We start from the raw sequence: 27,937 nt of genomic DNA, 5'->3' as shown, positions 1-27,937 counted from the left end.
GCAGCTTAGAATTCCAATAGCTTTAAAAACAAAACAAAACAAAACAAAAAGGCTCACAGAATAGCAGAACCCTGCACCCGCACCCCCAGTCTAATGTAACAGGTTAGCCATGAATACAATAGTAAAAGATGTCACAACCACACCATTAACTCAGGTGACACAGCAGATGGATCCAATGTGGTGGAACACAGCTTTACACATCACTCTGCTACTGACCACTGACGTAAGCTAGGCACAGGTATCCTCTAGGTCAGTGACACATTAGGACAAAACCAAAAGGCAAAGCGCTCAACACAATGGTTGAGGGGTCAGGGCTTGAAAACAAAACCTTACAGATGGCAGCCCTCAGGACATCAGAAGTAGGAACAAGCAGGGCCTGGGTCAGCACCATGGACATGGCCAAGAGTCCCTGCCCTTTGAACCCAGGTTGGGTCTGGGGATGTACCCCGGGATGGGAATGGGTCCCTGATCTGACTTGCAGGGAAGACGCCCCAGTTCAGATCTCTGGGAGAGCCTTCAAGAGCTACTCTAACCTTAACCTCCCAGGGAACCCCAGAAGCATAGAGGAGAGGTCAGGGCGGTCAGCAGGAAAGGCCACCACCATGCAAGAGCTGCCGAGCAGTCCACCCTCAGGGAGCCATGGCTGGGCCAGCAGGAGAATTTTACATCCTGGAGTCCCTCTAAGCAGAGGAACAGCTTCGCTAGATGGGATGGCTGGAGCCCAACTGTCCGCCCAGTGGACGGGAAGCCTGTAGGGTGGCCCCACACAGGAAGGACGACAGCATGCAGCCAGCAGCTTTCACACCCAGGAAGCTGGAGTGGTCCTGCCATGTGAGTGACACAGAGCAGAGAGGTGCTTGGTGCCTATTCTTCCGTACAATGGCCACGGGATAAGGAGAGGACAGTGGGGATGTGGCAGAGAGCTGCTGGCGGTCACTGTGGAAGGTGGACAGGTGTGTGTGGGACCACGGTGCTGGTCACTGTCAGCCTTCCTGGTCCTTTTATAAAAGGGGAGGGGTGGTGCTGTGTCTGCAAGGGCCAGAGCACAACAGCCCCTTGAATGACACAGCCTGCCAGTGGGCACAAGAGCACATGGCGCTGCGGGGGACAGCTGGCAGCCAGCTCTTCCCATGAGCTGCCTGCTATGGCAGCCAGCTGCTTAGGGGTTACAGCTGGAAAGAGTTCCTCCATGTGGGGCAGGGGAAGAGGGATCACCAGGACTTCAAGACGATGAGACCTGAGCTCCACATTTATAACACTGAGCAAGTTACTCAGCAGCAGAGTGCTTGCTTCATTGGAATAAGGCTGGAGTTCCATCTCTAGGATCCCAGACAAACCAAACAACCCAAACTAGCATTTGTGCGGTCCATCTGTCAGGCCAGGTCCACAGTGGAGCAGGTAACAGCTGAATCTCAGTAGTTCTTCCAACCTGGTGACAGTGATGTGGTCCTCTTGAGGCACATGTGCTACTGAACAGCCTTGGGAGAAGAGCTGTGGCCAGCAGCCTTCACATTCAGAGCTGGACTGTTCTGGCCACACATCTAGTGCTCCTTGCTACCCTGTCTTGTTAAAAATATAATAATCGTCTTGGTAGTGTAAACTTGACCAAATGCACGCAACAAAAACAAAAGAAAAAATCAGAGTGGAGAAGGCCAGATGTGGCAGTCCCCGGAGAGTTGGAAAGACCAGGCCTCAGACCACAGCACGCCTTGCGCTGTGTGCTATGTGTAGACGGTCGGCTTCTGGGACCAAGTTCGTACCAGTTTTCTTTCACAGCCACTATGGACACTTGACCATTGGAGGGACAGTGGACGATGCTAGACAGTTGGTGCTGCTCACTGGAGCTGTGGGGAAGGACAGGCCTGGTCGCTGCTTTTCCGAAGGTGAGTTGTCTGAAGCGGTCAGTGTGCACTCTCCCTGTGGCACCCAGGACTTGTGGCTAAGTCTCCTGAGGAACCACCTGTGTGAGCTTCTGGAAGAACACTGTCACGTGGTCTGTGTGGAGAGGACAGGGGTGAGCACAGTGGAAGATGGGGCATGAGCTGGAGGCCAGGGCCCACTGTGCCACTTGCTCTCACCAGCCCATTGATTTTTTTTTTTTTTTTTTTTTTTTTTTCAAGGCAGGGTTTCTCTGTATAGCCTTGGCTGTCCTGGACTCACATTGTAGACCAGGCTGGCCACAAACTCACAGGGATCCACCTGCTTCTGCCTCCTGAGTGCTGGGATTAAAGGCGTGCACCACCAACGCCTGGCCTACTAGTCCATTTATTACTTATGGAATTCCAAGAGATGGGCCTGGACAGACGGTTCAGTAGGTACGCTGCTTGCCTGTGTCCAGGCTTCCACAGTAAGCCTTATACCCACTGGAGCAGTCTACCTGTTCTGCAGCTTCAAAGGCCTCTAGACCACAGTGCTAGCTCAGGTCTGCATGTACTGCTCTTTCAAGGGCTTTAGGAGGGTGAGACAAGGTCCTCAGTGAACTGGAACCAGTCCTGAGCTGGGTGCCTTAGACACAAGTTTTCCAGGCTCCATCTCTTGTCAGGCCACCGTGTCCAAGCTAGTGGCCAGCAGTGGGGCTTTGCCAGTTGGCAAGGGCAGCTGGCCATGGGATGCCTGCTAAGACCAGTTAGGGTGTCTCACCCTTGTATCCCTGTTACTCTCAATGCCAGCCCACTGTACTAGTGACCCAAACCCTTGCCTAGTGCCACAACGCCTGAGGCCCAGAATGATTCTCTCGGCCTGCTGGGTACCCGCGGCAGGACCCACACTCCTTCACCCTGGTCACCCCCACCCTGGCCGTGCGTACTCACAGATGGCCTTCAGGAGCCACTTGGGTTTGTTCTTCCACCAGACCCCGCAGAAGTAGACAGGCAGCCCACTGAGGACGATGGCAAAGCCAATGGCACACTCTGTGGGTGTCTTCCAGAAGGACACGACAATGAGGAAGAGGCAGGCCAGGATGAAGAACACTGGGAGGATCATGTTCACCTAAGACAGAATGGAGCCATGTAAGCTACCACGCTCTCCTTCCCACATTAGTGCAGGGCCCGTGGGCTACTGCCCCACGGCTGGCATGTGGCCCAGGGCTGTCATCCTCTCTTTTGGATCTGCCCAGCCACGTCTCCCTAGACCTTGGGCCTTTGCTTTGAAGTAGCTTAACTGCTTCCACCTGGTCCCCTCGCCTGCCCTCATCTGTCATGGGCCTGGGAGAGCACAAGCTTTGTCCTGTTCAATGTCACTCTGAGCGCAGTACATGGCGCTGGGCATCCAACTACCGAAAGCTCTCCTGCTATAGAAGGAATACAAACAGCTAGCCTAGGTTCTTGAGGCTTCCACAGGACAGCAGAGGTCACCTCTGCAGTCCCCACATCAGACATGGAAACCCCTGCCTCCAATACCCACCATGGCCATCTAGCAGGTGAACAGCAGGTTGACCCTTCCCGGAAGACCCTGGCTACCCATCTACAAGCAAGGAATCCTGCTTTCTCAGACCCTTTGTGGCCATAAATGTTTACCACAAAGCCACAGCCTACAACTAGCCAAAGCAGACAGGCTTCTGGCAGAGAAGCTTGTGTGCGGAATGAGCCAGCAGGCAGAGCCCGGCTTTCCTGTGTGGGCTCATGCCAGACTGCAGCCCAGATTCCCACCGGCTTGGACTCCCACTGTGGGAAAAGGCTCTCTGGAATAGACTCTGACACAGGGGACAATGCCCACAGGTTGTCTGAGCTTCCTACAGACTAGTGGAGGGCAGTCTGACCTCTCTCCCCACAGCCTGGGTGACTGAGGAGCACAAGCCAGCATGGCTCCGTCTCCCACCAGCTGGCCACCATGTTCCTTGTATTGTTGGTGGAGACCACTGAGTAGGGTCCCAAAGCTCCATGACAGGTATGATTGGGTCAGCCTTGTGCCCAGGGAGAAGCTGCTGGCCACCACACTGCAAGTCTTAGGACAGCTTTGACACTTGCAGTTACCCCAGCAGCTCAGGTCTCATGTTCCCTTCATATGGTACTCAGCGATAAGGGAACAGGATCCTTGTTTGCCAAGGAGAGATGGAGGCTGGATAGGGGAAGACCGGAGGCAGTGCTGGTCCATGGCTCCCTGGATGTAGCTCATCTCTGAAAATGACACCTAGGGACTGAGCGGGGACTCTGCCCAATACTCACCTTGATGGGACGCTCCAGCTCAGGCTTCCTGATGCGGAGCCATATCATGCCAATGATAGCCAGGGCCACACACAGCCAGTTGAAGAAGCTGAAGAAGTTGATGATGGAGAAGATGTCCTTGGAGAAGGCGTACATCAGGGTCATGAAACACTGAAAGCAAAGAGGGCCAGGTGAGGCTGCAGGGTTGTCCTGATGGGGGAGGGTATCAGCGGCCACTGGGCAGGAGACCAACATCTCTGCCAGTGTCTGGCTGAGCACACCAACTTGCTCTTGTTTTCTTTCTCTTTTTGTTTTTTCGAGACAGGGTTTGTCTGTGTAGCTGTCCTGCACCTCGCTCTATAGACCAGGCGGTCCTCAAACTCACAGAGATCCGCCTGCCTCTGCCTCCTGAGTGCTGGGATTAAAGGCGTGAGCCACCATGTCTGGCTACTTGCTGCTGTTTTAAGAAGCAACTCTTTTAACTGCATGTGGACCCATGGTCCAGCGCTTTTCAGACTGGAACAGCTAAAGTATCTGTACTGCCTACAGTGGCCTCCCTTGGCAAAATACCCAATGGGGGTGCCTTCCAGCAAAGCATACAACAGAACAGCAAGCTCAAAGTGACGTTGACTAACTGACCACACTTCCTGAAGAACCCTGGTTTCCGACTAAGGAAGTGTGAGACGTAAATGTTTCTTATCTGAGGCTTTCTGGGGTTGGGATGGCTGTTACAGCAACAGAGAAGGTCCATAACTCAACAGATGGGCACAGAAGGAAGAACACTGGAGTCCAACTGAGGGCTGAGGCCATCAACATGGCATGGATGGAGCAGACATCCTGCTGGGCAGGGAATCCACTTCAAATACTTGAGGCTGAGTTATCTTGTCTGTCTGTCTGTCTTTCTCTCTCTTTTCTTTTCTTTCTTTCTTTCTGTTCTTTGAGACAGGGTTTCTCTGTGTAAGTGTGGCTGTCCTGGACTTACTTTGTAGACCAGGCTGGCCTTGAACTCACAGAGCTGAGTTATCTCTTTAGAACCACAGTGGGGTTCTGAACTTTAAATCTGGTGGTGTTGCAGTCTAGTGCAGCCATGTGCACGATACAGTGTTCCCAACTATACACTGCTCTGAGCACAGACATGGGGCCCAGAGCGGTGAGGATAGACAGGGCAGGACCACATGGCAGACTTACTGTGAACATCAGGGAAGGCATAGGTGTCAGGAGCTGTGGGTGAATCATGGAGAGGAGAGAAGGCAGGTGGCCCTCCCTGGATCCCACGAAGAACAGCCTGTGGATGGAGCAGTGGGCAGTCAGCCCTGGCCCCACCACCCAGACATAGAGGGGAGATAGGTGGAGCTGGGTGGGAGGTTGTCAGCTACACTGGGAGGGGCCCATTTGGGCTAACAAGGACAAACCTGGGGTTGCACCTCACTTCAGGGCCCCCACGATATGACCTGAATGAACAGCGAGGGTCGGAACAGTTCCTCCGTTCAGGGCTGTCCACTTACTTGATACCTGCTGTGTATCAACACAACAGGCAGCCTACGGAAGTGTGGAGCAGCAGAGGCTCCCTCTAGGCTGCTTCAGACACTTACCTTGACGACGTGAACAGAGACCCATTGACTGAGCCAAAACAGGACAAGCCCACAAAGACCGGGATGATCCAGGACATGACTCCCAGGTGGTAGTTCCCAAAATCCTGGACAGACAACACATGGTGAGCGTCAGCCACAGTAGGGTACAGAAAGGTCTCAATTCCAGCCATTGGAGCAGCGTAGTCTGTGACACAGCCTTTGACATGGCCCGTAGCTGCCCCACACGTCAGGCTTCTGCACGTGTCACGCACACACGTAAGGTGCCCAGATCCCTTCCCATGGGACACGGGGTAATATTGAACAGGTCTCCCTCACTGGGGGCTGCTGCACATCTGCCAAGAGCTTGGTGCAGTGGCTCTTCATGAGCCATGAGCCCAGAGTTAACACTTAAAGGCTAGACAGTGCTGCCTTTCCTCCAGGCAAGCTCAGAAGGACAGCGCAGGAGCTGCAGGGGCTGCTGAGGAACCTGGCTATGCCTTTCTGGTGCCATAAATAGCCCAGAGCATGCTCACCGCTGCTGACCCAGCAGCAGCCTCTAAGTCACTGTGGTCCGTAACAGAGCCACCTGTGCCCAGAGCCTGTGACCACCCACATTGTCTTGCCATAAGCATGGCGCTACCTAAGCAGCTGCATTTAAGGCCCCACCCGACCATGCAGCCCGGCAACATCCTCTGTGCTCATCTTTAGCAGACACCAGTGATGACCACTAGTCTCCCCAAGTAGGGTGAGACTTGGGCACAAGGGCCAGGCCTGGCTGGCTTGGTCATAGGTCTAGGGAGTGGCCGGCCCAGGAGTGGTCATAGGGCCTAGGAGGAGCTGGTGGGCAGTGTCTTACCACAGCCACAGCCTCAGATGCCAGCATCTGGTCGGGAGAAAGGGTGGTGAAGTAGGCCAGGTTCGTCAGCACATACACCAGTGTAACAATGGGCAAGGAAATGATGATGGCCAGGGGCAGGTTCCTGGGAAGAAGGGGGAGAGATGTCAGTGTGCAGCCAGACCCTAGGGTGAGCAGCCCGGCTCCATGTCTGGGCCTCACTGCTTGGGCAAACAATGGGGATGCCTGTAGTATTAGCACACGGCTGGACAAACCCACTGGACTTGGGTAGCTGTCCACAGCTGAGGCATAGCTTGCATGACCATCCCTGAACAACTGCAGATCTTTTTGGTGGCTCCGAGGGCTGAAGAGAGCCAAGACTGCCCAGTGTGAACACTCATAGCCTTACTGAGCGCTGTACACCCCAGACAAGTCTCCGCCAGCTGATGTCCACGGCCAGAAGCCACAGCTACCCATCTCTGGCCTAGAACAGCCCTATCCCTGCGTCATACTTCCTGTCTGCCCCTGACTCAGCCTTCCACAGAAACTGGGCAAGGAAGGCGGATGCCTGGAGATGGCTCAGCGGTTAAGAGCACTGACTGCTCTTCTAGAGGACCCAGGTTTAATTCCCAGCACCCATGTGGCAGCTCACAACTGTCTTTAACTCCAAGATCTGACATCCTCACACAGGCAAAATACCAATGCACATAAAATAAAAATAAATTATTTTTAGAAGCTGGGCAAGGCCCATTACAGGCTCTTATAGTGATAGCCTCTTCTCTCATATTAAGACGAAATGTCTCTGCCATTTCTGTACATACCTGTAGGGGTTGATCATCTCCTCTGTGACAAAATTCAGATAGTTCCTAGAAAGCAGGCAACAATATGTCATGTTATACACACAATCAAGGGGGTGAGGGTGAGGTGTTTGAATGACATCAGCCCCTTTAGGCTCATTTATTTGCATGCTCAGTTCCCAGCTAAGGATGAACTCCAAGGATTAGGAGACGTGGCTTTGTTGAATTGATTGTGGCTTTTGTGCCACTAAAGCAGGCTATGAAGTTTCAAAAGCTCACATCAGGACCAGGGTATCTCTCCTGCTGCCTGCAGATCAGGAGAGCTGCAGCTCTGTAAAGCTCTCAGCTATGGCTCCAGCATATGCTGCTGTGCTCCCTGCCGTGATGGTAAAGGATTAACCCTTTCAAACTGCAAGCTCCCAATTAGAGTTGCCTTGGTCACAGTGTCTCTTTACAGCCACAGAACACTAAGATAGTAACAGATAGGGGTGTCTTCTGTGGGCTTCCCAGGGCCCCTACTGTTGACAGCAGCCGAGCAGCGATCACCTTGGAACCAGCTGCTCACTCTGCTCTGTCCTCTTGCCAACTCTATTTGAGGCAAACACAGAGGCCATCTCTTAAACAACTCTGTGGGGCTTCGACACCCCAAGTCTCTATACATCTGTCCTGAAAGCAGAGGCCAGGCTGGGCACCCTATGGAGTACTGCAGGTAGGACCCAGCCATCCCTGCCTGTTCCCTAATGGTAGTGACCTGTAGCTGGCTGTGTAGCTCTTCAAGATGTTCCTTGTGGTCTTTGCATGGTTAGGGCACTGATATTCTGTGTACATCAGGACCATGTGTCCCCAGGCCATGGGTCTTAGACATTCCAGAACCTACCATCCTCCATAGGCAAAGAGGCCACTGTATAATGCCAATACAATGTTCCCCACGTCCAGCTTAGTGCCTTCAAAAGATAATTTGGAGTGCAGGTTGGACATATCACCTGAAAGAAAACAATGCCAGTTAGAGGATCTGGACAGAGGTAACACTGCAATATTTCTGCCACAAAATACTCTAACAAACAGAAGCTCAGCGTGCAGACTTTTTACTGCAGCAGGCTGACTGTACACATGTAGCTGTTTGATCACCTCCTACCCTGGCTATAAGCCCACAAGATCGCTGTAGACTTAGGACAGGCAAACAGGTCAGGAGCAGGCAGTCCCGTGACCCTTCAGGATGTCCCTCACATAGCTCACAAAAGTTTTAGGACTACATGGAAACTAGGGCTGCCACCTTGACCCCTTGCTATGAAGCTGAGGAGACCCTGGTCCAGGGCTGCTAGGAATTAAGTGAGAAGAACTCACCCACAGATAAGGACAGGGTAATGTGACAGAGCCAAGACACCTTGCTTGGAGGAGAGGCCACTTCACTTAGTTCATGTCAGCCCTTGCGTTTCCCAGTGGTATCACCAGACTTAGGATCTACTCACTCAGTTGACCACACAGCCCAGACTCCAGGTGTGCTCTGAGTATTTTCCAGAGTTGGTGGCTCTCAGAATAGTCTTGGAGTGGGCTACTAGGATGCCCTTCCTTGTCTGTGGCATGGCCCATTTTATTAAGCCTGTATACATCTGCTACTTAAAGATGCCAGACTGGACATCAGGTATCAGACCAGCAGGGTGGGTGGCTGGCTCACCAGACCCAGGCTACCTACATATGGGCTTTAAGTTGATGGGTCCTGTGACTCTGGGCTCTTGAGGACAACTACAGCATCGACATACAGCTCATGTTTGACTGAAGATTAATGGGACTAAGGCGACTTGGAACTAGAGGTGCAGTGTGACCACCAGAAGACAAACTGTTTAAGTTGTGGAGGCTGCAGAGCCTGGACAGGTCTTCTTAAGACATCATCAAGCCAGCAGCCCTGGGGCCAGGCCTGCTTGCCTCATACCCCAGGCTCAAGGTCACCAAACCACCTTGTGAAGAAGGTTCCACAGAATGTCTTTCAGCCCTGTGTCAGAACGTGACAATGGAGGAAGGCTTGGACTAGCGTTTCATGGTCTGCTGGATGTGTGGGCATGATTCTGTTTTGCAGTCTGAGCTAAGGCTGTCCTGGGCTTCCCACCTCCCTCACCCCCCACATTAGGCCTAGTCTTCTGAGAAGAGCATTATCCACTTCCCCATCTGCCTGGGTCCTGGTCACAGGGTAGTCAGAAGCTGGTTTGTGGTGAGCAGTTCAGGGCAGCTCAGGACAGGGCACCTTCAAAAGTGCCTCCCACAACCCAGGGCACTCCCCTTGCGCTCTGCAATGAAATGTTTTGGAACAAGGAGAGTCTTTATGTTCATAGGCCCAACCCACACATCTCCACTCGAGGGAGCATTTCTCCTATCAGTTGGGAAACCAAGGCACAGAGCAGCTGTGCAGGACACATGAGGATCTGTCAGCTATGTAAGCATCCAAGCTGCTACCCTTTAAGGGATGGGGACAAGTGCCAGACACTGGAAAAGTGACCAGAACCCACCCTGGGTCAACATAGACAGCTTTAGCCTCGAGTCCACAAGTACCTTGAAATATACCCCAGTCACTCGAGCTGAGAACAAGCACAGGCTCAGGACACTATGAATGACATAAGTTCAGTGTTTGCCCTGAGGACAACACCATGCTTGGGTCACTATGTGTGACTGCAAGTGCTGCCAGAATGTTATGTCCCAGCTGTCTCATGTGTCAAGCACTCCTGAATAGCTGCTGTGACAAGACACTGTCTTGAGAATCTCCGTGGCTCTATTCCCGGGAACACACGAGCCTGGCTATCCTTGGGGACCCAGTACTGCAGGAGGAGTCCGGGAGGAATAATGGCCCAGACTGAGATCTTTAGTCGAGTGGGCAGGATGCCTGCTTCTTGTCCATCCTGGGTAGGGGTGCCAGGAGGGTTGGTTCAAATCCTTCAGCAGACAGTTCTCTGCCAGGGACGCACGGTTTGGACCAGCATGCCCATCTCAAATCTATAGCCATCCTTTACCATGGAGAGGATGGAGGGGAGCACCACACTCCAGTGATGTGTCAGGGCTTACGGCATTCAGCCTGGCCTGCGACAGGCTGGGTGTAGTGCCTGCAGCCTATGCTGCACAGTGGCTCAGGGCTGGAGTCCGCAGCTTCCCTGGATGTCTGTGTAAACAGCTTTCTCTTCATAGGCACCATGGGATGGGCAGCAGATCTGCTAGGTTGGAGTCTCACAAGCTGTTCCAAGGCCGGACTGACTCAAGGATGACCTCACTGTACCCGGTCACCTTTTGACTGCAGTCCACCTTGGTGGCTTGAGTGGCTGTGGGAGTGGTCACACCCACCTATCTGATACTGACAGGCAGCTGGCTCCCCTTTGCCTGATTCCAGTGGCTTACAAGAGGAAAACAGACAGGCACCAAGTTGGAAGTGAGGCAGGGCTGGGGTTTAGATGTAACTGCCCCACCTTAACCTGGAAACCTTGAGGTTATCACATATCCAGGTGGGGGTGGGGGTGGGGGTGGGGATAGGGGCAGTGGACACTAGTGGCACAGATCAGAGGTGCTGCTCAATGAATGTGTACAACATGGCCTCCACAGTTCAAGGAGGCACTGCCAGACCTAGGCAGACGCCCTCAGTCCTATTTGCCAGACCCATTCAGGACCGATGTGTGTCCACAAACAGTGGACTAAATAAGAGTTGGATAACTTAACAGCAGCAGGGGCAGGGCAGCCCCGCAGGGCCGCCCACTGCCTCTTTCCTCTCGAGCCACTGTAAAAAGAGAGATGAGCAGGCCAGCTTACAGTGTTAATGGTACAGGTTGGCTGGGGCCAGAGAATTCCAACAGCTACGATCCTTCCCCTGGGCTTGCGGACCATCTCAGAGCCCCTACTCCCACTCTGGCCATGTCAGGTGAGGCCTGGCTGGCAGGCCTCCCATCCTCAGCCATAAAATGCACCTCTCCACGGGGCTGACAGCACGGCTGTGAGAAGCTATGCATAAGCACAGCCCCTAGCAGGGTGCGGCCCTAGACACCATCAGAGTCCTCTATAGAGCAGGAGACGCTAGGGAGCTGGGGTGTCTGGGGTGGTAATGCTCAAGACCCCAGGAAGAGGACTTTAGGGATGAGTAGTACAAAGGCAGTGTGTCACACACACTGTGACCATGGGAACCCACCCTTCCCTGACAGATGCCTGCTGAGGTATCCACAACTGTGGAGTGCACACTGGGAATGGACAGGGCTGGCCTCCTTCCTGTCCTCGGGACATGCCTGTCTTGCAGCCTGACTCAGGACAGAGACTCCCCAAGGCTGGTGTGTCCTGAGATCTGCCTGCCCCTGGTATATCAGAGATTGGGAGGAAAGACCATGTCACTAACTCACCTGGGCCTCAGGCATGGAAGAATTAGTTATCCTGAGATAGGGTTCACTCTAAGACAGCAGAGCTGGCAGGCAGGAGAAAGCTAGGCCACTGTGCTCCTGTGGGGCTAGCTGAAGTTTCACCCAGCCATAGCACCCCCACAGCCAACCTCAACCCAGGGGCAGTGTCGCAGTGAGCCTACTTTCTGTCCCCTACAGGCTCCGGGGCCACATGCATATATCGGTTAACGGCATGAGTGCGTGTGAGTGACAGCTGTGAACTAATGGGCTCCAGACACAACAGGGATCCTCTTCAGACCCAGGATACAGATGAGGAAGCCATGTGGCCTGCTGCTCTGGGGGACTGACCAAGCCTGCCATGCATCTGGACCATGTAGAGGCCTTGGGCATGATGCAGCTCCACAACCCTCCAGACCAGCTGAAGCGACCCTGGGGCACCCAGGTGACACCGTAATCCCATCATGCCCTTAGGCATCCCTTGAATAGCTTGGAGGCTCCAGCCTACCTTCTGTTCACAGAGCAGCTCAAGTGCTACCTCAGACCCTGGTGTGTTTATCTGCATATGGACAATGAACCCCTAAGGGAAGTGAAAAGAGACTTTAGACATGGTTCTGGTGCCAAAATACACACAGTGCTTCGGTGTGAAGAGACCCCAGAGGATGACTCCCTACCCACTGAGAACACAAAAGGAGTTACCCATGAACTGGGCAGCTCTCAGTCGGCCAGCCCTGCCTACTACTGCTACCTTTGTCCTTGCAGGTCCCACCTGAGCTCTGGAGAGTGATGCTGATTCAGGCCACTTTGCTGGCCACTCCAGAATGTGGCTATCAGCCTTCCCACAACATGATGCAGCAAGCAGCTGCACCTCGGCACTCTGATACAGCACTGCGACCCTGCATTTTGTGCCCATGAACTGCAGGACCCAGGACATGACACCTCACCTCTCTGATCGTAGGGCACCTCACTAAGAGACAGGTGACAATCCCAGGGAAACATGGGAAAGGGCTGGTCTCCTCAGCCAGGCGTGGGTCACTGTCACCTACTGACAAAGGATACACGCAATCAAGTCCACTCGTTGCTGTTGACCTGTGCCAGCATATGGGGTGGCATTTTCCCTTTCTCAGATCCCTGGCAGAGCAGGTGACCACTCACTCACAGCTCACGCTAATGACGACGGTCTCATATTGTATGAAAGGTGGGATGGTGACAGCCATTAAAGCCCCCTACTCGACCCCCTGGGCAGTCAATGTGGGAGGAAAGGAGAGGGCTGTAGGGGACACAATCATCTGCAAGCTGTCCCTTACAACCTGCAATGGCCTCAGGAGATGAGTTTATCCTGTTGCTCTGTGGTTCATGCCCAAGCAGAACCATGAGAGAGCTACTTGGTGTCCTCTGATGTCCTGGGCCTGTGGGTGAGCACAAGGGAGGAACCTTCCATAGCCCATTCCCACAGGCGGCCTTGAGAAGGCCTGGCACCCACTCATGTTTTAGGACAGTCTGACTTCCAGCCACAGCCCCTTCAGGGTGCTGTGAGCAATTGGCCGCTTGACTAGAAAGACACAACAGGTCAAGGACGTGGAGTCCCTGACCACCATATCTGTAACCTGTTGTCTCTCTTACTTCCGGTCCTCTGGGCTCTCTCCAGGACCTCTCTGGAGTCACCCTGGCCAACTCACCAATCCCACCCACAATCCAGTCACAGTGCGTTAGGTCTATTGCCAGTCTGGGCATTGTCTGCACGTCTGAAACCATGGATCAAGTGCAGACGCTTTATGATAGCAGCAACAGGCAGAGTTCTCCACAGCCTGCTAGGAACTTGCACTCCCGCTTGGGACCTGGGGAAAGCAAGCGGGTGCTTAGGGCCTTCACGGCCTGGGTCAGAGCCTTATTTAGCTCTGTCTGCAACTCTCTCCCACAGCTCTGTGGCTCCCTGAATGACATCCTCTTACAGTGACATGGGCTCTGGACTACCGGCCAAGTCCTCACTGCATCCCACGCAAAGGCCCCGCAGAGATTCTGTGCAAGGCTGGCAGGGTAGATGAGTGATGCCCACAGACAGGTTCATCACCTTTCCTGATGAGAAAATAGCCTGGGCAGCAGGGTCACCTGATGCTGGGGTGGGCAATGAGGAGGCTGCCCAGAGCTAGGTGGAAATGGACACCATGGTTCCAGACCCACAGATGTTTCATCAGAGAAAGTTCATGACCAGAGCCAGGGCCTCTGCCTTCAAGGACCTGGTGACCATCCCAGTCTCCAAGGACTCTGTGTCCAATGGGGTGGGCAAGTGCTCTGAAGAGAGAAGCATGCATTCCAACACTGTGTCCTTCAGAAGCCAAGGTGTCCATCTGGATAACAGACACCCCCCCCACCCCGCCCCCTGACCTGCAAAGGAATTTCACAGCCACTGCATTGCGTTCTGGAGCCCAGAACGGAACTGCTGGGGGCGTAGGGTGTGCTTGCCACAGCCACCGGAATTATAAACACATTGTGCATTCAGGCCTGACAAAAGCTCTGCTGTCCCCTTCTCAGGTTTGTTTTTGCTAGCAGCAAGTTCCAGTTGCTAAATTCCTTACTATATCTCATCACAACAGCCAACCAGGGTCCTCTGCAGACCGCCTACCTCCAGCCACATGCTCTGCCATGTGACGGGCTGTGGGCGCACACTACGGTCCCTCACATTCCCTGGCGTGTCCAGGTGACGCTCAACTCCACTCTTTCCCTAGAACTGAACAGAACCTCTGCCCAAGGCCTTGTCTACCAGGATCCCAGAGATGCAACTGGCCTCCTGAGGGCATTTGGCAAGGTGCTGGATGGAACTCTCTGGAGCTCTCTAGAGGCTCCTAGTAGGTGAACAGCAAAGGCCTCAGGCCACTTTGCTGCTGGACTCCCGGTGGGCAGTTCACATACCCGTGGAAAATCCTGCCAGACCGAGCCCACCCCTTGAAGCACCAATGGGGCCATGATCCAGAGTTTCCATCACCTCAAGCACAGTGGCAAATGTGCCAGTCACACATAAACAATGTACAGAGGACCTCTGCCACAGGGAGGGTGTGGAGCTCTTGCAGATAGTGCTCCCTCTGCAGGAGGAGGCCCCACACTTGGGCTTCCCCTAGCACCTGTGAATCCATGTTCAGCACAGTCAGAGAATGGAGCTAAGGAAGGCGGCAGCTACTGCCCCTTGGCTGGGTGGTCAGCCTCCTGGACCTAGGCCGTTAGAACCCTGTACACAGAAAGGTGAGAAAGGGGGGCAGACCCAACCAAACCCCAGCTCTAAGCTAAGCCTGCTCTCATCCACAGCAGTTGTCCCTGCTGCCTCTGCCAGGGGCAACACCAGGAACAGGGGCTTCCTCCGCACCTCTTGTAAGTGACCTATGCTGAGAACGGGGGACTGCTCTGCTCTGGCTCAGCCCAAGCAGTGGCCCCACCTCTCTGGGCAGCAATGGCCACCACACAACACAGCTCTCAGGCAGGAGCTTAGTCAGCCTTTGTCCATGCTTCATTTAGACCACGACAGGGACTGAGACAAACACAAAGGAGAAAGCACAAACAGGGGCCCTGGGCGGGGCCTGGGCTGCAGCACCTCCACTTCAGTGTACCCCATAAAGGCTGGAATTCTAAACCCTGACATTGTGTTCCTAGCTCCCACACAGGGACTACTTAATAAATCACATGCACTTTTACTGTGGAATATTACAGTTAGGAAAGATAGGTGGACAAAGATCCAGGGAGACAGACAGACCTGAGTGTGTGTGTGTGTGTGTGTGTGTGTGTGTGTGTGTGTGTGTGTGTGTATTAGGGCTTCCAGACAACTGGCAGAGCAGAGCATATGCTGTCAGATTACAGAGAGAGCATTTCTTGTGTGTATAGGCCTACCTCCTCCTGCCCTCCTCCCATCAGAAGGCAGCCAGGGAAAGAGACTCAGAGATCCAGACACACCCCGAAGCTCATACAGTGTGTGGCCAAAGCCCAGGCAGTCTTAACCCGACCCTCCTCATGCCAGGAGGGGACTGAATGGCAGGGTGCCAGGAGACTCACTTTTATACCCACTGATGCCATGTTTAAATCACAACAGTGCTCCTGTCTCCCAGGCCTGAGCCCTGGGCTCCCTCCTTACTGGCTGTCCAGCCACTGGGCCCTCATCTGAAGACAGACACTGTGAGGGCTTGCTACCCTGCTCCTGAAGTGACCCCACTCCTGAAAGCACTCACACATGTCACTGAAGCCAAATCTCCTTTGCTTGCCAGTCCCTGGACACACAGACATGACAATTAACAAGAAAATCACTGCTGAGAAACACCAAGAAACTTATGGACAGTGGCCAGGTGTGAGAACCCCACAACCCCTCAGAATGGTGAGACACATCAGGCACCAGAGAGCACCTCAACATGTAGGACATGCTGGCCATAAAGCGGGGGAGGGGCATTGTAGTGGGCAAGGCCCAGCCAGACAGAAGCTTTGACACAACTTCCTGCATAGATGGACGGACACTTGGGCCCCCAGAGGCGTCACAGACTCTTCCCCACTAGCTAGGGACAGGGTTTTGCATATATTCTCTGAAGTTCAGTCTCCTCTACCACTCAACTTTCCCTGGGGCCAATCAAGGTCCCAGGTGAGGCAGTCAAGGAGCCCCAGGCACACACTCCTCACCACACTGGACACTTAGCAGGTGGCTGTCACACGATGAGTCACTCACCGGTCCCCATTTCCTTCCCTATCTGGATGAAGCCCAGTAGGATGATGAGGGCCAGGGCCAGCAGCTTGGCAGCAGCGAAGGCATCCTGCACGCCGGTAGCAGCCTTCACACTGTAGCAGTTCACAGCCGTGAGCAGCACTGTGGGGAAGGACAGAGAGAGTAAAGCAATGAGTCCCCACAGGGCAGGCAGGGGTCCAGTCCAGGGCTGGGGCACAGAGGAGGTCAGGTGCTCCTGGCTAGGATCCCAGAGGCAAAGCTCTGCCTGCCTGTGGGCTGACTTTTTGGAACTTGTTTTGATAAGCTAGGTGGTTCTTTGTGGCCAGGGTCAAAGGTTAGGAACTTCAACTCTTCAAAAAGAGCCCGATCTCAAGTGCCCTGGATAGCCTACAGTGAAATCTTTTGTTCTTTCTTTTCAGTTTTTATAGATGGGGGGGGGGGTCTCATCATGTAGCCCAGGCTGGCTCAAACTCAAGATGTTCCTGCTCAAGCCGCCTGAGTGCTGGGATAGGAAGCCTGCTAGGCAGCTCTTTTTACTGATTTTTAGAAATTTTTACCCGAGCCTTTTGAGTCAGGGTCTCTCCGTGTAGCCCTGTTGGCACTGAACCCTGGACCATGTGCTCCAGTTTCCTGTGTGCTGTGATGAGACATGTGATACCACATGGTGCTTCTGTGTGACTGAGCGGTCTCCACCTCGGAAGGGACCCCAGCAGAACCACCTTCATCCCTTGTTGCCTTATACCTAGATCCTGTCGAAATGCACTGGCTGCAGACTCAAGTAAAACCCAAAGCTGCCCCTTGCAGGATGGCCACCTAACCCTGGTAGCCATGTAGTTCTCAGCCAGCATAGTCTAGGGGCGTGCACGGCCCTGTAAGCTATGAGGTGAGCCTCTCTTCAAAGACAACCTTCTATGAGGCTGGTGAAAGCAGGTAGGCGAGGCATCTTGTCTGTGTAAGTCTGATAAGCGAGAGAGCAATGGGCACTGTGCATACAAGCTGCAGGTGAGAACCTGTGGACACAGACGGGCTTACATGCTGCTGCATGCAGTGGGCTCAGGGAATGTAATGTGGTCTGACCGTCATACACTCGACATGAAAACCACAAGTACTGTTTTGTAGACAATTGAGCAACTAGACCACACAGTGTGAAGGCCTCATGGGCCCAGAGGGGCTGCAGACAGGGCGGCCTGGTCCGCTAATGAACCTCAAGACCTTGGCAAGAGTATGTAGGTGTCTGTTGAATAAGGACCCAGGGCTCCAACACTGTACTGTGTGTGAAGATAAATAAAAACACTGCAAACCAACAACTGCACTTACTCTGCCACTTTGGCAGCTGCTGTATTGGTGGTCCCATACAGGAGACCCCAGCTTCCTCAGAGAGCTAGGGAGCCTCTACCCTCCACTCTAGGGGAGGGGGCGGTCCCTGGTCCCTGGCTTGCCTTTGTCAAACATTAACCAGCGCAGCATGCAGCCCAGAGAGGCCCCCAGCAAAGGACCCAGCTACCAGTGTCCTGCCTTCCCTAATGAGCAACTCTTAGAAAAGCTGTGCAGACTCAGGCCTCACAGACGCCAGGCAACATTTTCCCCAGACAGGCTAATTATACGTAATTTTGCAGTTTAGAGAATAGACTGCAAAGACAGGAATCCGCATTAGTTATCTGGACGTGGCCAAGCACAGGTGGAAGGAAACAGGAAGACTCGCTGGTGCGGGGGCAGAGCCGACAGCAGTTGCTTTACCTCCAGGAAATGAGTTCTTATTAGCATTGAGTCCCCTCCCTCTTTATAGCTCTAGCTGATGTAACTGGGCTGCGGCTGTGCTCTGAGAGAGCTCCCTTGGCCATGTAGCTGCTGCTGCTGCTACCATGACTTGCTAGAAAAGTCCCATGTCTCCCAGAGTGAAGGAGGGGGAGAGAATGCTTCCCCATATAGAGCCTTTGTCCCTTTAAGCACAGGTCACCATACTCTCCGCCAGTTTTCCTTAGCCTCACATTTCCTGATAGGTGTGCTGACAAAGAAAGCCAAGAGGCCAAGCCTTTCTTGATCCGGCCTCCCCAGATACCAGGCTTCTGGGTGCAAGAGGCTGGCGGATTACATCACTAGCCAGGTCTCATTTGGCTGGGGTGAGCTGGCAGGAGGGGCGTGGCTAAGCCCAAAGCCCATTGCAGCCTCAGCCTTGGCAGCTGTGGTCACCGTTTATGGACTTCGAAGGGAAAATATGACAGGGCTCTGGGCTCCAGAGAATGAGCCTCTGCTGGGCTGCCCTGTGTGAGGTGTCCCTCGGAACCTGAGGAAGGAAGCAGTGTACTGGAAGCCATCCTGGCTGTCACAGTAGGCCCCTCCTCCACAACTCCAACACCCTGCCCAGTCTGAGGGCCAAGCCAGCTTCTCCCCAGCCAAAACGGGGCCTGAGCCCAGACTCCAGGCCAAGTGGACAGAGGAGGCCCAGCACGTGCCGGGCCTCGGTAATCTTTCTTCTTAGCTGCTGACTCCGCCTGACCTGAGAACAGAAGGGACTCTATACTCTCCCGTCCTAGAAGCAAGGCAAAAAAGGCGATAAAGCCGTAATGCTCGCTGACTCGGTAACAAGCAAACAAGGGAGGATATTATTATTTCCCACAGCCCTCTTTTCAAAACGAAATAATCTGAAATAAATGAATGAATTCATCTGAATCCAGGGGCTTCTGGCCTTCTTGAGACACTGTCATGAGAGGCAGTCAGAAGATTGACCGGAAGGAACCTCAGCGCCCTACCCAGACAATCTGCCGCCTCCCCACCGACAAAAGCAGCAGGACTGGCTGCTGTGACCCACTGCTGTTAACAGGCAGTCCCTTGGCAGGGGGATAAGGGTGGCCATGGTGTAGGGGGTGGAACCCAGTCCTTTTTGGGGTTTCCTACACAGCACCCATAGATAAGTGTGGCTGTGCTGGCTCGCCCCAACAGCTGGGCCAGTGAGATAAAGCCCGGAGCCCATACTGGATGCAAACAGCTGTGCAGGTCAGGCCCTCAGCCCACAGCCCTAAGAATGACTGCTCTCCACATGGTTAGCTTTCATGCCTGGCCAGGTCCAGGGTGACACCCAGGGCCACTTGGCTTACCGCAGGGCTCCACAGCTCACACCCTACAGAGGGTATAGTGTACTGTCTGGCTGGGCCAGGCTGACCCTGACACCACCTCACTCATGGGTGAGCACCAGGGCACTTGACTACGGATATGAATTGTTGCTTTGGTTGGAGTCTGTAAGAAGGCACCAGGTTCTCACCCTGAAGGAAGAGACAGCTGCCAAGAGGCTGCTACCTCACTCCAACGAAGAAACTCAGAAGGTGAACGAGGCTGGTCCTGCCCAGACTCTCCCAGCAGAGCCAAATCTCAAGGTTCCCAGGCAGCGTAGAGGAAGTGGCTGGTGGCTTCACTAGTTCCAGGAAGCACGGCTGAGCTGGTCACCCAGGGCACATCGAGCCCTGGCCCAGCAACTGGACTAAGGCCTGAGCATGGGTCGGCTCAGATCTGGGACCCTTCTGGAGGTGATCCTGGCTCCAACTGAATCTAGTCAGTCAACTCAGGCAGCATCTCCTGACTTCTTACAATCTAGCTGTTTCCAATTCCCCACTCAAGTCTCCCAGGTAGAGCCCCAAGCCCCAGGGAGCCTCTGCAGACTCAGGGTCTGGCTTGCAGTGAGCCGCTGGGATGTCTAGTGGCCAGTCATCCCAGTCACCAGACCAGACTCCCCAAGTGCTGGTAAAAACAAACAAAAATCCCCAACACCTAGAACTTCCACCCAGACAAGTCCAAGACAGCTTCTGAAGTCAGCAAACTCCCGCATGATGGGGCCACCAGCTCAGGGTGCCCACCCAGACACCAGTGAGCGACTTCTCTAGGCTCCCTTTCTGGGGCTCCAGAGAATACATATGGCCACACAGGTCAGGAAACCAGCACAGGATGGCACTCTGACCGGCCAAAAGAACACCAACTCTAAGTCTTGGCAGAGGAAGATAAGTGCCACAGGGTCTCAGTGCTCTTTGCTCTGTGGAGCCCAGGCTGTCCTAGAACTTGCTCTGTAGACCAGGGTGGCCTTGAACTCAGGTGTGCACCACCGCGCCTGGCATCTTCAATGTCTGCTTGAAGCCCTGTGCCCATCCTTAGGCTCAGGTCTCTGTGGATTCTCATTAGCTTTCTCTTGGTGTTGGGTGGAACCCAAGTCTTATACACACTGAACTGAAACTCAGCTAACACCCGAGTCCTGAGGTGAAGAAAACACCCATTCACTCCCAGTGACTTTCCGAGCTCCCTGAAGACAGAGGTCTCAGGGGTTCCTAGTAGCTCCAACCGGCTGCCGGGCCTCCCACGGGGTATCTGACACCTCTACACCTCTGCTCCCACTCCACAGGCAGAACCACTACCACCACCTCCTCCTCCATGCCAAGGGCTTCCCGGTCGGTCCCCCATCGATCTGATCATTGCAGGGCTGAGTACCCAGAAAACTGTGTGAGTGATAAGGATTCCTCATCACCAGCTAAATGCAGACATCTACACATGTGCAGGGTCTCACACATCCACACATGTGCTGAGTCTCACACATCCACACATGTACAGGGTCTCACACATCTATACATGTGCAGGGTCTCAAACATCTACCTACACGTGGCACCCCAATTCCCCCCATCAGTAAGCTATCAAGAAAATATAGGTGAGTTTTGCTCCAGTTACTCAGCAGTTCCTGGAGGAGGGTGGCACTCAGGTGTGTAAGTCCACACGCAGACCCGGGACTAACTTTACATCTCTAAAGCAGCACTACAGCAGGCTAGCTGTAGTGCAGGTAGGTGTGTGTGCATGCGCACATGCTTTCTGAGTATTTAAGGGCAGACATCAGATGGTGACAAACACTACAATAAACTTGCTGACTGGAGTGAGTTCAGGCCTCACCAGGCCACAGGCTCTGTGTGTGTTGGGGGTAGGGGAGTAGCGGATGGAGCTGCCAGTAACAGACTCCAAGGCTCTCCATCTCTATCAGGTCCAGCAGGTGCAGTCAAAAAAACAAACAAACAAACAAACAAACAAAAAAACATGAATCCCTGGGCTTAGGGGAGTTGCCAGCTCAATAGGCCTAATAACTCAGGACAGCACTATACAGCACTGTAGGGAGCTGCTCCCCTCAGCAGGTGCGTCCTCTGCAACCTCTACCTTAGGCACTGCAGTATGTGTAGACAATCAACCCCATCCTGTTGTGGACCACAAGTCTTGGGGGCTCACAGCTCAAGAGAGAGTCGGGAGCTGGCTCAGGCCATGTTGTGGCCCTCCGTCTTCCCACACAGCCCAGACTGACAAGGTCCAAGGGAACCCAGTAAAGACCCTTCCACTCCCGCAGCCTGAGCTGCTGGCACGAGCAGATGCATGGGCTGAAGGCAGGCCCTCACTGGCCATGAGCAGCTGCCGCACCAAAAGGTCTCAGCAATGACACATGCTGGCCAGCCTCAAGGGCAGGGTGACTCAGTGTGGATCAGGTTGCACACACCAGGCTCCTGAGAACTGGGATGGGAAATCCTACTAATTCTTTACATAGCAGCAAATCTTGGCAAAGGGCAAGTGTGGGCACAGCCGTACACACCGTACTCACAGAAAAATATCCGGTGAGGACTCATCTGGTGGCTGGTGCTCAGCGATCAGGTTCCCAGCCGACCTGGAGCAGACAGATGTGATGCGGCTAGCTAGCCACTGGGAAAGCAACAGCTCAGAACACTGCTAAACGACAGGGGCTGTTGGGTGTGACTGCTTTAGTTGGGTCAGGCAATGGAAGAACAAAGCTATCTGGGGACATATCTGACACTGACATGTTGGTTGCAGGCAGAATGGGCAAGGCCTGGGGCAGGGGCACTATCGTTTTTGTTCCAAGACAGGGTCTCTCTGTGTCACCTTGGCTGTCATAGACTCACTTTGTAGACCAGGCTGGCTTTGAACTCACAGTGATCTGCCTGCCTCTGCCTTCTGAGTGCTGGGATTAAAGGCGTGCACCACCACACCCGGCTGGACACTACTCTTGAGGCAGCTTCTCACAGCTGTGTCCAATCATGCTGGCTGGGGTCTATGCTCCCTGAGCCTTGTGGTACCCCATACTACCCCAGATGTGGCTGAGGACAGTGGTGACAATGAGAGGCACCTTAACCTCCAGTACTTCCCAGGGGAACAGACGGGGCTTTCTGTCTAAAGCTCACTCCAGTGGAGATAGTGGCAAGGCGATAAAAGGGAGCCTGGAGAGCTGCCTATAGACACCAGCAAGACAGAGCCCTTCCTCAGGAGTCTAATGAACCTGTGAGCAGCCTGTGCCCCTACGCTAGCAGAACAGACTCCTGGATGTAGTGACCGAGGCTACTCCAGGACCCTGGCACCTGCTACACTGCGCAGAGGCATGGCTGGGTGCTTCCAGCCTACTCCTGCCTCAGTTTCTCTAGCCGTGGCATACAGGAATGACTACATGGACTGCAAAGGGTAAATGCGAGGAAATATGCAGAGGCCAGGTGTGTGCCACACAGAAAACAATGCTGTCGGGTGCTCGCCCTCATCTGTGTCTCAGGGCCTGGGACTGTGGTCACTATGGAGGCACTGGCCACCACTTCTGGACAGAGAACGTGGGCATGCTATGGATTACCCAGTAGTCTATACACCATCTCCAACACCAAAAGGGGGCGGGGGCAGACCTAGAAATGTTTAAATGCCTAATTTCCTAACTGCCCTGGTCACAGGTTCTGTGCACTACACATGTCTGAGTGTCATCTGCTCAGTGTGCATGCACTTTCATTCATGTCTAGCTGGGAAAGACGATTTCAACACTAATTACAAAGCCCTTGGCAGCACTGAGCTCATGGACCCAGACACTGGGGCCACTGGCGCATTAGCACCATCCCAGCCTTTGCCTCAGCTCAGCCATGGCAGCAGCAGTGCCCAGAAACTCCAACACAGGCCTATTAGTGTACGCTAAATAAAGTCCTCCATCCGCACCCCGGCAGAACGGATCCCCATTTTATAGTTACAAGTGGAAGCTCAGAGGGTCTTTTCTCACATCAGAACCACAACGCTCCTACTCTCACTCCAGGTGGGAAGTATCTCAGGGCAGTCTCCAGGCACACGCTGGCTAAGAGTGTCCAAACCCCTGTCCAACTCACTGGTGGAAAGTAGTGAGTTTCCTGGCACTGGAGGATCCATGCCAGGCAGTCTCTACCACTCCTGAGATGCTGAGAAGTGTTCTCCGCTGCCTGTCTCTGCCACCTTAGCAGGCAGGGGGCCCAGCCTCCACCCAGCCGGGAGAAGGACAGGATGCAAGCCTTCACTGCTTCAGACTGGTCAGCAGGCCACGTCCTTCAGACCCTCAAGCCTGGGAAGGTGACACAGGTGGCAGAGAACAGTGAGCAGGTCACCACCCAGAACCTGGGCTGCATTCTGGAACCTAGGCTGCTGCCCTCCTGCGCACCTCAGCAGACAGCCATGGCCCTGTGAGGTTAGCTACATCCCAGCTCCGCCACAATCACACCTCCAGTTTGGAGGGATCTACAGGACAGATCTGGGAGCTGACTAAGTATCTGGCTAGTTTTATGTCAACTTGACACAAGCTACAGTCATTTGGGTAGAGGTGCTCTTAACTGGAAAAAAAAAGCGTCTAGAAGAGGTGCCTAGAGGCAAGTCTGCAGTGCATTTTCACATGGGAGGGCCCAGCTCACAGGGGAAGGCCACCATAGGTGGGCATGTGGATCTGAATGCCCTTTAAAAAGCAAACAAATATACAGGTGTATATGTGGTCAGAGCAATGAATTCATAATAATAAAATCTTTTTTTTCAAAAGTCTCCACTGTGATCAGTTTGGGACTTTACCACTAGCTGTAGATGGGGTGACAGGACTGGTTGACCCCCACATGTCTATACAGTTGAATATTTACACAATCATGCATTTGTGTTATTCCTTTTTTTAAAGAGGACATTTGGGCCCATGAGATGGCTCAGTAGATGAAAGGGCTTGCTGCCACACATGAAGATCTGAATTTCATCCCAGGGACTCATACAGTAGAAGAAAAAAACTGAGGTTGGGAATGGTGGCGCACACCTTTAATCCCAGCACTTGGGAGGCCAGAAGCAGGCTGATCTCTGTGATTCCAAGGCCAGCCTGGTCTACAATGCAACTCCAGGACAGCGAAGGCTGCCTAGGGAAATCCTGTCTCAAAAAGCAAAAACAAAAACAAGAAAAGAACTAACTCCTACAACTGCCCTTTGACCTCCACCAGTGTGGGACATAATAAAACACTGAAAAGAAATGTAGCGGGAAAGCGTTCACCCTCACTGCCACCTGTGGGGCCAGAGCTATTCCCCACACTTCACGAGCACCAGCTGCACAAGTCAGAAACTGGCTTTCCAGGTTCATCTGGAAAGGAGTGTGGACTCTTTGAAAATACCTATGCCAGCCTGGCATAGTGGTGCACACACTCACTCCCTGCACCTGGGCAGGGAGAGCCAGCCAGAGCGACACAGCGAGACTCCCTCTCAAAACAAACAAAAGAACCTTAAGGTACCCATGCCCTTCCCTAACTGTAAAGCCCATCAATGTGAAAACTGGACAATTAAAAGTCCCAGATGGCTGGAGAGATGGCTCAGAGGTTAAAAGAACTGACTGGTCTTCCTAAGGTTCTGAGTTCAAATCCCAGCAACGGCATGGTGGCTCACAACTATCTATAATGAGACCTGGTGCCCTCTTCTGGCGGGCAGGCACACAAGCAGACCGCATATATAATACTGTATACATATAAATAAATACATCTTAAAAAAAAAAAGTCTGAGTACACAAGCCCAGGAACCCGTGTCCCTTTCAAGGCCAGGCTCTCCCTTGCCAGCCAGTGCCTCTGCAAACCAGCTGTGCTCTTGCCCATTTTTACACATGAACCAAGCAAGCAGCATAGAGACCTTATCAAGTCATCATCCAGTTAGTCTCCAACAGCGCTGTAGAGCAGGGAGGGGAGTGCGGTGGTGGTGGGGGTTCCCGGGATTTAAGAGCATACCTGAGAGCTGTGACTGATAGCACGGGGACGGTTTCACAGCTAAAGCCCACAGGCACTGCCACTCTGCAGCCATGCAGAGCTAACTAAGCCTCCCCTACTTTCATTGAGACCGTTTCTCCGTGTTAGCCTTGGCTGTCCTGGACTCCCTTTGTAGACCAAGCTGGCCTTGAACTCAGTGATCCGCCTATCGCTGCCTCTCCAGTTTTGGGATTAAAGGCGCGTCACTATGTCCGGCTACAACCCAACACTTTTAAGTGTAGCCCTGCAACCCTGTCACCCTCTTCTTGTGTGCATTATCAAGACAGCTCCTAAAACACAGATAACTTAGCTGCCTAAGCTCATCTGTAAAATTTGAAAGCAACACGATTTTCAGGTTGCTTCTTCCCCTCTAAATCCTGAATATTTGCTTCAAATGACTGTTTTCCCCAGTCTGGGGGGTAGGGGAGACACACAACTGTTTTAGAAAGCATAAGCCTATTGTTCTTGACCTGTAAGTCCCCCAAGGGCTACAATCAACAGCTGTTACCGGGCACATCTTGGGAGCCCCAAAACCCCCACACAGACTGTCTGCAGGCAAGCTCCAGTCCTATACAGGGCTCTATTGCTCATGCACTCCATATGAGCAAGCAGCCTTCACTACCACACACAATTTTATTACTACTGTTTTCTTATGAGTCAGCCCGTGCACTAATTCCTGACAGGCCGGTTTGAAGAACGTAAGTGATTTTTTTTTTCAACTGCAATTTCCCTCTTAGCAACCAGTCAGCAACTGAAGCTGAAACAGGAAACTGGCACATCAGCCACTCCACGTGGTGCTTTGAAAGAGGCAGGGGCTATTGCTCTCACCCGGGGCAGGCTAGGTCGCTCGTATCTTACGGACTCAGGTCGGAAAGTGGGATGCCCACCGCAGGGTCAGAGACGGGACCCACTGAGGTCTCGCGAGGGCTGCCCCGAAAGTGTAAACGCTGTGAATGGGTTAAAGAAAAGCACGTGGGTTCTGGAACCTGTGACTTGAACCTGGAACTGCCGAGATGGTCCTGGGACGGACAGATGAAGGAAGGATGCTGGGATGAGCACGCGGGACATAGAAAATCTAAGACACAGGCGCCTGCCCCGCCCTAGCCCGGACCACTACTACTTACGCACGCAGAGGCAGGCCACCAGCTTGGCTGCCTCCTCAGGCACCGCACACGTGGGGAAGATGGGCTTGAGCAGATAGGTGGCGAAGACCAGCGCCACGATGTACTGTGAGGAGGGCCGAATGATGAGCAGCTCTATCCAAAGCTTGAGGAAGGCGGGCAGCGAGCCGTAGACCTCCAGCATGTAGGCGTAGTCACCGCCCGACTTAGAGATGGTGGTGCCCAGCTCGGCGTAGCAGAGTGCGCCCACGATGGAGAACACGCCGCACACAGCCCACACCACGAGCGACAGTCCCGGCGAGCCCGCTTCCTTGAGCACGCCCGTGGGCGTCACGAAGATGCCTGAGCCGATGATGGTGCCCACGATGATGGCCACACCGTTGAGCAGAGTAATGTTGCGCTGCAGGGTCACGCCTTCCTCCCTGGAGTTCACGCTGTCCGCGCGCTGCGCCTCCAGCATCTTCTCCCGCGCCTGCCGCTCCTCCTCCGCCGCGCCCGCCTCCGTCGCCGCCTCAGGGCCCGCTACCCGGCGCCGCTTTGCGCCCGCGCCCGCCATGCTCTCGGCGTTCCCGGCTCGGCCTGGAGGCGTGCGCGCGGCCGAGCAGCTCTCCGCCCGCACACTGGGAGATGCGTCTGCGCTCGCGCCGCCCTCGCGGCCTTTTATCCCCGCCGTTACACGCCCGCCTGGCCCCGCCCATCGCCGCAGCGATTGGTCCCTCCGTCCGCGCGACCCCGCCCCCGGGTCTGTTAAAGCGCGTGGAGCCTTGAGCCTAGAATGCGAAGTGATGATGTGTATCGCGCGGGGTGTTGCGTGAGACTGGAGTGCAGCACGCGGGTGGGGAGGAGTTGGTTCACACTTTCTCTCAAGTCCCTCTGTGCTGGATGCCAGGCCGGACGGTGAGGACTTGCTTCTTCTCCCTCTTGCCTCCCCTACCCCAGGTGGAAGCTAGTGGTGCTGAAGACTCCTGTAGGATCAAAGAGCAGAAAGGGTGGTTCAGGGTGCATGCCCACCACCTGCTGGGACCCCAGGCCTTGCTTCAAAGGAAACTTAGCTCACCTTTATCCAATCTGCATATCCGGTGCATCTGGGAGGTGGGGGTTCACATCTGGGAGAAGTGAGGTGGGGAGGGCACGCCTATGGTCCAGCTTGGTCGTGAGATAACAAATGTGTGAACCGATCCATCAGCTCAGGAAGCAGGGAAGGGAAATAGATCAGGATGGGAGCCAGCCCACTGCTGGACCTAGATAAACATCTGATACCAAGGAGACTCTTGTCAAAAGCTTGCCTCACGTCCACCCAACCTGGAGAAGCAAATTTAGCAAGAGGGAAACCTGCATATTCAGTGGAAGTTAAGATGGGGACCTCTAGCCCA

At 53.9% G+C, this 27,937-nt stretch overlaps 1 protein-coding gene across 1 annotated transcript; it reads right to left on the bottom strand.

Annotated features, from left to right (window-relative positions):
• Nucleotides 1-5: 5 nt before the first annotated feature.
• On the bottom strand, nucleotides 6-27,215 carry SLC7A5 (solute carrier family 7 member 5). Its single transcript, XM_084756642.1, has 10 exons — nucleotides 26,568-27,215; nucleotides 16,397-16,534; nucleotides 8,223-8,328; nucleotides 7,370-7,414; nucleotides 6,570-6,693; nucleotides 5,735-5,838; nucleotides 5,331-5,427; nucleotides 4,164-4,313; nucleotides 2,811-2,988; nucleotides 6-1,995 (listed from the first exon to the last, which is right to left on the bottom strand). The coding sequence occupies exons 1-10, from the start codon at nucleotides 27,118-27,120 to the stop codon at nucleotides 1,940-1,942; spliced, it is 1,551 nt and encodes a 516-aa protein (XP_084612768.1). The 5' UTR covers nucleotides 27,121-27,215; the 3' UTR covers nucleotides 6-1,939.
• Between the last annotated feature and the right edge of the window lie 722 nt (nucleotides 27,216-27,937).

This window comes from Acomys minous, assembly GCF_964271855.1.
Source record: "Acomys minous genome assembly, chromosome: 14".
NCBI classification, from domain to species: Eukaryota; Metazoa; Chordata; class Mammalia; order Rodentia; family Muridae; genus Acomys; species Acomys minous.
Note: the sequence above shows the minus strand (reverse complement) of the source record. Positions and strands in the feature narration are given on the sequence as shown.